The 10261-nt window shown below is 65.9% G+C and overlaps 1 protein-coding gene across 1 annotated transcript in view; it reads right to left on the reverse strand.

The window, feature by feature from the left end:
- KMT2D (lysine methyltransferase 2D) overlaps positions 1–10062 on the reverse strand; it is a gene marked incomplete in the record, with an annotated part of 24919 nt that extends 14857 nt beyond the window's left edge. Inside the window, 28 exon segments of the mRNA XM_021379074.1 lie at positions 177–474; positions 574–658; positions 979–1149; positions 1292–1396; positions 1795–1869; positions 2065–2254; positions 2407–2531; positions 2720–2836; positions 2917–3060; positions 3135–3353; positions 3444–3488; positions 3576–3685; positions 3971–4135; positions 4207–4388; positions 4570–4674; positions 4763–4873; positions 5222–5335; positions 5475–6325; positions 6413–6547; positions 6755–7686; positions 7820–7986; positions 8077–8191; positions 8290–8455; positions 8590–8752; positions 8866–8972; positions 9195–9424; positions 9510–9636; positions 9753–10062. Of these exon segments, the coding sequence (XP_021234749.1) occupies positions 177–474; positions 574–658; positions 979–1149; positions 1292–1396; positions 1795–1869; positions 2065–2254; positions 2407–2531; positions 2720–2836; positions 2917–3060; positions 3135–3353; positions 3444–3488; positions 3576–3685; positions 3971–4135; positions 4207–4388; positions 4570–4674; positions 4763–4873; positions 5222–5335; positions 5475–6325; positions 6413–6547; positions 6755–7686; positions 7820–7986; positions 8077–8191; positions 8290–8455; positions 8590–8752; positions 8866–8972; positions 9195–9424; positions 9510–9636; positions 9753–9801 (5403 nt within the window).

Genomic DNA, 10261 nt, shown 5'->3' on the forward strand with positions numbered 1-10261 from the left:
TTAGGACCCCCCTCCCCTTGTGGGCCAACACCCAGGAGCTGGCAGCAAGTTCCCCACCACTGCTGCAAGGAGCTCTTCAACCCCGCAGCTGTACAGCAGATGGGTTTCTTCCTACAAAGAGGGACCACGCTACTGCAGACGGATTTTACTCCTCCAAATGGAGATCATGGTGACACATCACATCCAGATCCATCCCACCCCCAACCCCGTACCCCCTCCAGAGCCCTACCTGGATAATCCTGCTTGAGGTTGGGGAAGTTCATGTTGGCGTAGAGCACTGGCGAGATGGTGGAGAGCTCGCCCAGTTCCTCGTCCTTCTCCCAGCGCTGCAGGCTGCGCTGGTTGTATGACAGCCCGTCGCCCTCGCCCTCTGTTGTGGGGGTCGTGGGGGTCGAGGGGGTGGTGGCGGCCGAGCTGCTGGCCCAGGGGCTCTCGGGCTCACAGTGGTCCGGGCTGAAAAAGCCGCTCCGCTCCCTGTGCGGAGAACAAAGCATCAGGGAGAAGGGGAACCCCAATAGGGCGTGTTTACCCCCAATGTGAGGGGCTGCCCCATCTCCCTTGGCACCCACGTACCGGTTATCGAGGAATGGGGACTGGCAGACTCCTGAATACGAATCCAAGGAGACAGATCCAGAGAGCGAGCCCAGAGAAACGCTCCCTGTAAAGGAATGAAAGGGTTGCACTATTAGGCTCGCTATTAGGCTGTGCCCACCCCAGGGACCTGAGCAGTCTTCACACGATACAAAATCCCGACCGTGTGCCCCAAAAATGCTTTCCACGATCCGAAGTCCCCTCCATGAGCCCCCAAAATCCTTTCTGCAACAGAACATCCCACCCATCTGTCTTCAAGAAACGCTTTCCAATTCAGTTCCCAAAGGAACAAGGAAGACCCAGGATTCCAGGAGACACAGCATCCGCTCACAGAGGGCAAATGGAGAGGGGGTCCTGCCCCCACACCCACACCCTGTGTGCACCCACCCTGCCCTGGCAGCTGGAGCTCTCCCTGCAGGAAGGGGCGCTGGGCCCGGCTGGGGTCCTGCCCTGCACCGCTGCCCTCCACGCAGTTCAGGGGCTGCTCCCCACGCTCGGCCGAGCCCAGCACGTCCTTGAAGAGCTGCTGCACGTCTTTGCTCTCCATCTTGGGCAGCTCTGTGAGGGGAAAAGGAAGAGATGAGCCTCAAAACTCACAGTGAGGGAACGGAGAGGAGCCACGGGGATGGTGCTAGGGGGCATCTCGCTCCTCTTCTCCCCGCCTAGTGGGGAGCTGGGGATGGTGGTGGTGGGCCCTCACCCTCCGTGGGGATCTTGTCAAGGTCGGAGCTCAGCGCGCCCTCCCCGGGGGTGGCCGGCTTCTCAGCATCCCCACGGTTCGGGGAGTCCTTGGGGTCATCGGTCCCTGCAAGGAGGGATTGGAGTGATGCCCTCAGACCCCCCCACGCCGGGATCCCCCCTCCCCCCCAGGCTCAGCCCCATTGCCACCCCCCAGCCCCTAAAACAAACTCCCAGACCCCCGGGGCAGGAAAGGCGCCACACCGCCCGGGGGCGCTCTACACAATACTCTATGATCATCGGCACTTCCGGTCACACCGCAAGACCATAGAGTTCACCAACTACATTCCCACTTTGCCTAGACTGTACTCCATACCATAGAGCGGCCCCATCTCTATGGTGGGAGACACTCTAGGCCTCCTCCCGAAGGCCGCAGGAGAACTTGGCCTTGAATCTGGTTTGCTCCTAACTGGCCCCACGCAAACTTGGGGGCCCTGGGGGGGAGGTTGGGGTCCCAGGGCTCACCCAGGTCCTCGCCCTTCGCGTCATCCTTGCCGTCATCATCCAGAGCCGTGGCACTGCCATCTGTGCTGTCATCCCCTTCCAAGCACAGAGCTTCAGTGAGGCCGGGCACCTCCCTGGGGGGCCCAAACCCCCCACCTCCCCCCAAACATCCCCACCTCTCCCCAAACAGCCCCTGACACCCCTGGGTATCCACTCCTCCCCTCCCCCCCAGCCCTAGGCCTCCATCAGCCCCTCTGAGCTGGGGGTTCAAGTTCCCCCAGCTGGGCTCACCTCGGGGATGAGTGGGGGTCTCCCTCCTTTCCAGAGGGGTCCCCTGCAGAGCCCCCGCCACGTTGGGGTCCCCTTTGTGCCGTGGGGCACCCTGAGCCAGGGAGGGGCGGGCAGCTCCGTCCCCAACACCGCCCGCTGCCAGCAGCGCCTTCCGGCTCAGGTCCATCAGCGCCTTCCCAAAAAATGCCTCCTGCAAGGTGGAAGCTGCTGTCAGTGCCCCAGCACCCCCTCCACACAGCCCCGTGCCATCCCATCACCTCCACCCCAGCCAGAACAGTCCCCCCCACCTTTCCCATCCCCATCCAACCCCATTTCCATGCACCCACCCTCTGCCCATCCCACCTGCAGGTACGGAGGGAACATGTCTTCCAGTTTGCTCTTTTTCCGTGCACGGCGTTTCTTCTTCTCATCCCCCTCGGCCGAGCCTGGATCCAGGCCACCCTCTGCAGGGAGGTCCCCTGGAGTTCCTACAAACAGAATTGCCATCCCCATAACCACCTCTCCTCAAGGCTATCCCTATACTGCACGAAGAGCTTGGGTATGGCACTGTCACAGCACTCCAGTGCGCATCCTCCAGTCTCTTTCCATCCCCTGGGGATGGGGGACACCAAAAAAAGGGGGGTGGGGGGGGAAAACAGGCTTTGTGGGTCCCTACCATCCTCTGGGTGCCCCTCAGCACTCAGCCCCTCGCGTCCCACTTCAGCCAGCACCGCTGGGACCTTCTTCAGGCGAGTGTGGGACTTGCGCTGCCGCACCATGAAGCCACCGATGCCTGGGGGACAGAGAGGTACGCAGAGGTCACAGTGGGTCCAGGGAAGCCTGGCATCGGGGGCAGCCGTGGGCAGCACTCACCAGGTCGGTACGGTTTGCGCTTCCTCTTCTTGCACTCATCCGGGTCCTCCAGCCCCTTCCCCGAGTCCACATCGGCCCCCACGTCGCGGTCGGGGCTGGCTGGAGCCTCCAGCTTGATCTCACACTCCATGTGCTCCACACCCACTGTCAAACGGGGAAAGCATGTCAGCACGGTCCCACGGCACCCCCCTCCAGCTCCCCCACTGGGGAAGACGCACCCTCAGCCTTGAGCAGCTCGTCAGCATCCAGGTCGCCATCCTTCTTGTCGTCAGAGCCCAGCGGGTCACCCCCCTCCAGCCCCCCATCCCCATTCAGGGCACCCAGACGAGGGGCTTTGCGCTGCCGTCGCTTGTGCAGAGGGGACATGGTGAGGTTGCGCAGCACCGCCATGCCCGTCTCTGTCAGCCAGACGCCCTCGAAGCGGAAATACTGGGGCTCTGCGGGGACAAAAGCCAGCACTGGTGGGGACAAAAGACACAGCCAGGTCCCCAGGGAGCTGGTGGCACCCACCGCAGCACCGTACATACCTGGCTCCTTGGCCTTGGCCAAGATGTCTGGGGCAGGTGCAGGCGCTGCAGGGGGGAGAAGCAGACACGGAGCTGAGTCCTCGTGGCCCCACAGCCCCCAGCCCCACGGGTTCCCCCATCCCAGGTGCTCACCCGCCGGTTTGATCACGTAGGGCTGGCAGGCGCTGCAGTCGAAGCCTTCATCCGCCGCCTGCTCCACCTCCTCCTCGGTGAAGAGGCTGTCGCACGCCGCGTGCAGCCACCTGCAAGGGAGCGGGGACCCATCACCACCCCACAGACACCAGATCCCCACGGAGCAGCTGCCCCCCGAGGGGATTTGGAGCGGGGACTCTGCCCCACACAGAACAGCTACAGGGAGCGGGAAACCTCCGGGATGAGACCCTGCCATGTTGCTGGGGTGCTCGCTCAGCAGGACGCCCCGTGCAGCTCCAAAGCAGAAGCACGTGGAACCCAAGCACAAACTGCGATGAACGGGGCTGCAACCCACCCCCTGACCCCCCCCTGGATCCGGGCGCTGTGGGGCTCACCGATCGCAGTGCCGGCACTGGATGAGCAGGTCATCCTCCACGTACTTCTCGCGGCAGAAGGGGCAGACGACGAGGCTGGCGCAGGGCGCGCAGTGGGTGTAGTTGTTCTGCCACTCGCAGTGGAAGCCGGGGGAAGCCGCCCCGCACTGCACGCAGCACACGCACCTGGGGAAGGGGCAGGGGGTTCAGTGCCAGCCCCTCACAGCCCTCCCCCCACCCTACACACCCACACACACCATTTGCATTTCCATCCGCCTTTGGGCACGGTCTGCAGCGGCGGGTCCAGGCAGTAGGTGTGGTAGCTGATGTCGCAGTCGTCGCAGAGCAGGAGCCGGGAGGGGTCGGAGGCTTTGCCGCACACCTCGCAGACGATGCACTCCACGCAGCGCCAGCCCTTCAGCAGCATCACCTTCGTGATCTGGGGACAGCGGGGTGAGCAGAGGGCAGAGCCGTAGGGGACACCCAGGAGCGTGGCACACCGACAGGGACGCGGCATCACCCCCCCACGTGCCCTCGGTCAATGACACAACCATAGGGGGCACACCAAGCACAGCATCAGCCCCTCGGCCGCCTCCAGGGTTGGTCCCAGCCCTCCTCACCTTGCTGTTGACACAGTAGGGGTGGTAGCACTGGGAGCACTGCGAACACGCCAGGAGATGCCCCTCGGCGCCGCGCCCGAAGCTGCCGCACACCACGCACATGTCCTGCGGGAAGGAGGTGTGAGGGGTGGGGGGGTGGGGGATGGGGGACGCAGCCACGTGGTCCTGCCCCGTCCTGCAGCGCCCTGCTCACCTGCATGAGCACAAACTTGTCGGTGTTGGAGAAGAGGACGACCGTGTTCTGCATGGTGTCGTCGTCATCTTCATCCTCCTCCTTGCTGGGCGAGCTCTCCACGTCGGCGAGCTGAGGGCAGAGCAGGGGGCTCAGGCCCAGGGACCCCCGCTTGCCATGCAGTTTGGTGAGCAACAGCCACAGCCCAGAGGGCACAAGGACACACACAACAGCAGCAGCCCTCTCCCCAGAGGCCAGCTCCACACCAGCCCTATGCTGGTAGGATGAAGCCCCCCACCCCACAGCACTGCTTCCAGGACCCCAACCCACCCCACAACAGCACCCTGAGGGCTCCCGAGCCATTCCGAGGGACTGGGATGGAGGGGATGGGGATGAAGGGGACACGCTTGGCTCTCCGCCCTGTCACCTAGCAGCTCGGGGACACCGCAGCCCCCCACCCCTACCCCAGCCCAGCCTTACTGCTAGGGTGTCAACGGACGAGGTGGTCGACTTCAGGCGTGCACGGCCCCGGCCCCGGGTGCCATGGGACCCACCTCGGGGGCGTCTCCGCCCGGGGAAGCTGCTGCTGCGACCCTAGGGCCAAGGGGAGAGGGGGGTTATAGCAAACCGGGGGGGTGACCTGGCCAGAACCCACCGCACGCCCCAGCACAGCCCCCATCCCACCCCACCATCCTGGGGGGGATGCTGTGAGGGCTGGGATCCCCCCCCGTACCTGCTTGACACGGGAGCGCCCCGGGGAGCTGCGCCGCCGGCTCTTGTCCGCATCCCCCTTGGCAGCCGGCTCGAAGAGCAGCGAGTCGTCGGTCTCAGCACCCATTGGCAGGGACCCCGCGTCCTCCTTCTGCAGACTGGCGTCACCTGAAGCCGGCCCCAGCTCCAGGGACAGCGAGCCCCCACCTTCGGGGTCTGGCGAGCCCAGCAGCGGCTCCGAGCCGGGAAAGCTGCTGCTCGTGTCCCCCTGGCTCAGGTTGGAGATCTCGTTGAGGATATCGGGCCGGGGGCGCAGGGTAGGGGGCTCGGGGCCCCCCACGTCCCCGCGTTCCAGAAGCTTCTCCCCAGCCACGCACACTTCCATGGGGGTCTCAAGGCCCAGCTCCTCCGGCTCCAGGAGCAGAGGGGACCCCTTGGATTCAGGGTTCCCCCCCGCCCGCCCTTCCTCCAGCCCGTCCTCCTCGCTCAGCGGTGGGGAGCTCCCACTGGTGCCCTCCCGCTCCAGCCTCGGTGCTTCTTCTTCCTCCTCCTCTTCTTCCTCGGGCAGGCCCTGGAAGGGCCCCAGCTCTGGGGGTGGGCTGGCATGGGGGCCATCTCCAGGGGGGCTTCTCGATGAGTCGCCCTCACCACCACCAGTCTCCATCTCCTCATCCTCGGGGGGCTCGGCAGGGGCTGGGGTGCAGGCAGGGGAGCCCAGAGGGGGCGGCGGGGAGCCAGGAGGCTCCGTGTCCATGGCGGTGCTGGGGCTGCCAGGGGGCTCGGGCAGGGCTGGGGTGGGTGGCTCAGACACATCGTCCCCCGTGGCGTGGGGCAAGGGGTCCGGAGGGCGGGCGGGTGAGATGGCGCAGAGATCTGGGGGTTGGAGATGGGGACAGTGATGATGCAGGCCCCAATCCCAGAGATTTCCCCTCCCCAACCCCTGCGTGCCCCCAGACCCACCTGGGGGAGCAGGGGGTGGCAGTGCCATCTCAGGGGGCAGCAATGGCTCTGGCTCTAGCTCCATCTCCTCTTCGGGGGGCACCTCTGGGGCCAGCTCAGGTGCTTCCTCTGCCACAGCCACCTCGGGGAGGAGACCTACAGGACAGGGCACGGGTTGGGGGGGGGCCACAGGGGGCCCTTCACCCCCTACACTACTTGGTTTGAGCCCCCAGACCCCATGTGCCCCATAGCACGGCATCAAAGCATGAAAACAAGCAACAAGCCAAGAATGCCAAGCGTGAAACTCTTTCGTCCATGAGGAATGGAGTGGGAAAAGTGGCAGACCTGGGGGTCCCCACTTACCTGGCGGCTTGGGGTCCTCCTCAGCAGGCAGCTCGCAGGGGAGCAGCTCTTCAGGGCGCAGCTCTTCAGGGGGTGGCAGCTCGCTGACGGGCGGCTCCTCATGGAGCAGCTCATCAAGGGGAGCTTCATTAGCGGGCAGTTCATCAAGGTGCTGCTCACTGGGGAGCGGCTCCTCGGGGGGCTGCTCAGCGAGGGGCAGCTCTTCCAGCAGTGGCTTTTCGGGGGGCAGCTCCTCAGGGGGCTGCTCATCAAGTAATTCCTTTTCAGACGGCAGCTCAACGTGGGGCTGCTCATCCAGGGGGGGCTTTCCGGGGGGTTGCTCTTCGAGGGGCTGCTCGTCCAGTGGTGGTGGTTTTTCGGGGGGCATCTCATCAACCGGGGGCTCCTCAGGGGGCCGCTCATCCAGGGGCAGCTCGTCAAGAGTAAGCTCGCTGATGGGGGGCTTGCTGGGGGGAGGCTTCTCAAGGGGCAGCTCGTCGAGGTGCGGCTCCTCGGGGGGCAACTTCTCCAGGGGCAACTCGCTTGGGGGAGACTTGTTGAGAGGAGGCTGATCGGGGGGCAGCTCATCCAGAGATGGTACACCAAGGGGTGTCTCGCTGGGGGGTGTCTCGCTGGGGGCCACCTCGTTAGGGGGCAGCTCATCCAGAGGAGCGCTCTCGAGCGGCAGTTCATCAGGAGGGGGTTCGTTGCGGTGCAGCACATGGGGGGGTGGCTCATCGAGGGGCTGAGCGTCCGTGGGCAGCTCATCGGGGAGCGACTTCTCAAGGGGCGGCTCTTCAGGGGGCACCTCGCTGGGTGGAGACTTCTCACGGCCTGGGGGTGTCTCTTCGGGGTCCCCCCCAGGCTGTAAGTCCTCATTGTGCCCCGCAGGCTCAGGCTCCAGTGCAGGGACAGGCATCTCCGCCGGCTCACTGCGCTTAGGGGACACCAACCTGGATGGGAGGGGACACAGCGAGGGGGTCAGGGCTGCAGACACCCCCCCCTTCCCTCAGGGAGGTGGGAACCCCACCGCAGCTCCAGAAAAGGAGCTCCCAGGACCCCCACCATCCCCTCATCCCAACTCACGCCTGGGCAGGGGGCTCCAGCTGGGGAGCTCGTTCCTGTGCCCCGCTGGCTTCCTCAGCCGCGCGCCGCTGCTGGCAGCCCTCGCACACCGAGAAGCTCCGGTGCCACTGGCAACCGGGGTCGAGCTCCGATGGGCGCCGGCCACAATCCGAGCACACCCGGCAGTTCTGAGGGACAGAGGCACGTCAAGGTGAGGGTCCGGGCACCCCCCCGTGCTCCCCTCCCCCGAAAAGCAGGGACAGGGCAGCAGGGCTCACTTTGCACTTCCAGGAATCAGCGGGGACGCCCTGGATGGCCGGCTCCATGCAGAAGGTGTGGTAGCCCTTGTCGCACGCCTCGCACACCAGCATCATGGAGTCCTCACCGGGCTGCCTGCAGGGCACAGCGGGGACGTCAGCGCCGTCCTCCCGCACAGCCCCCCGTGTCCCCAACGCGAGGACCCACACTGGGGGGGGGGACGGGACCCTCACCTGCAGGTTTGGCACACTTTGCACTCGGGACACTGCCACCCCGAGCGTTTGCAGGGCGTCAGGGTGATGTCCAGGCAGGTGCCGTGGTAGTGCTGCCCGCAGCTGGTGCAGAAGAGCAGGTCCCGCAGGTCGCCCGGCCCGTCGCACACCACGCAGCGCGCGTCCTCTGCTCCGGGAGAGAGGAGAGTCAGGGACACCAGGAAAACCCAGCACCGCGCCAGCAGCCAGCCCCCACGCTGGATTCCGCTCCCGTGCACCCCCAGCACCTCGCTTACGAGGCAGAACCCAGCACGCACGCACCCATCTGCACCGCCTCGCCCACGTGCTCCGGACACAGCAGCCGGAGAGTCTTCATGGACTGGAAGGAGCCGCTGGCAGCAGCGCAGGGGAAGTGGTAGAAGCGGGGGCAGCCGGGCGCTCGGCACGGGATGGTGGCCCCCATCCGCCGACAGTGTTCACATTTCTGCGAGCAGAGCGGGCAGGGCTCAGGGCCGGGGGCTGAGAGATGCAGCCCAACCCTTGGAGATGGGTCCAGGCTGAGCTCTCGTTGCCCCACTCCCCCCGGGACCTGCTCACCTGTGAGATCCCTGAGAAAACAGCTCTGCCCACGCCGGCCAGCCCCGCTGCGTCCTGCTCCACACCAGCGGACCAGGCCGCGCAGCAGCGGTGAACCCAGCAGTGCCCTGCAGGGAGCGGCATCAGGGATGGGAACCCCAAGGGGAACAAAGGACAAGGGGGATCCCGGGGTGACCGAGGTACCCCAGGGACCACGAGATGAAGGGACCCCAAGAGGATCGCGGGATGAAGGGGACCCCAGGGGGTACTGCAGGACAAGGGGGGGGGATCCCAAGGGCCCATGGGATGGAGAAGACCCCAAGGGCACCCTGTGCTGGGACCACACTCACCCGTCGGCTCAAAGAGCTGCACCGCTGACACCCGCTCGGAGAAGCCGATCTGTGCCAGGTCATCACCCACCGGCTCCAGCTCCGGGGGGGCCTCGCCGGGACCCTCGTGGGGCTGCTGCCCCCTCAGCCTCTCCAACCAGTCGGGCGCCGGCTCGAAGCGCTGCAGCTCCCGCTGCCCGTGCGGGCTCCAGTCCCCACAGTTGCAGAGGGCGCAGCGGCGGGCGGGCACGCTGGGAGGGACAGAGGGTGTAAGGGACGTGCAGAATCCTCCCCCCATTCCATTACTGGCTCCATGTTGCCCCCTCCCACCCTCACCTGCCAGCCCCGCCAGGTCCCTTCGTGTCCGCGCTCTCCAGCTCCGGCCCCGCAGAAGCTCCTTCAGGAGGTTTCAGCGGGTCCCCCTCGGCGCTACCCATCTCCTCCGAGGATGCGGCCGCATCGGCTGCGGGGTAAGCGGCCATCAGCACGCGCAGGGACGGACGCTTCCACCCCCTGGGGTGGGGGGCAGAGCGCCAGGACCCCCCCCCCAACCCCCACAGCATCCTGCCACGTGCTCACCTGGCGCATCCGCGTCCTTGTCCTCGCTGGGCGGTTTCTGTTCGTCCATCCTGCCTCCTGCGTCCCTCCGGAGAGGCCCGCGGCTGCCAGGGCACAAAAGCCATGAGTTTGGGGGGGGTGGGGAGGGGGGGCTACGGAGCCATCCTGCACCCCCCCCCTCCCACAGCACTCAGGTAGAGTCTCGGCCCAGAAATGAAGAACCAATGGGTTCACATTCCCAGGGTGCTCTCTGAGGCCCTCTGACCCGTTCCTGCATCAACCAGCAATCGGTTCACATGGCCAGCGGGTCCCTGAGACCCTCTCCCCCATGGAGACCACCCCCCAGCACCAGAACCCCCCCCCCAAGCCCCCAAAGGACCCCAAGTCGGGGTGGGCACAGCACAATGATACCCAGGGAGCAAACAGAGCAGTGCAGTGTATGTAGGGCAGCACAGTCGTTGTGTGTCCGCCCCCCCCCGCAACGAGGCCATGGACTGGGGTCTTCGCTAAAGCTGGGAAGGGGATCAGTC

The sequence above is a fragment of the Numida meleagris genome, chromosome 32 (genome assembly GCF_002078875.1).
Source record: "Numida meleagris isolate 19003 breed g44 Domestic line chromosome 32, NumMel1.0, whole genome shotgun sequence".
Classification (NCBI taxonomy): domain Eukaryota; kingdom Metazoa; phylum Chordata; class Aves; order Galliformes; family Numididae; genus Numida; species Numida meleagris.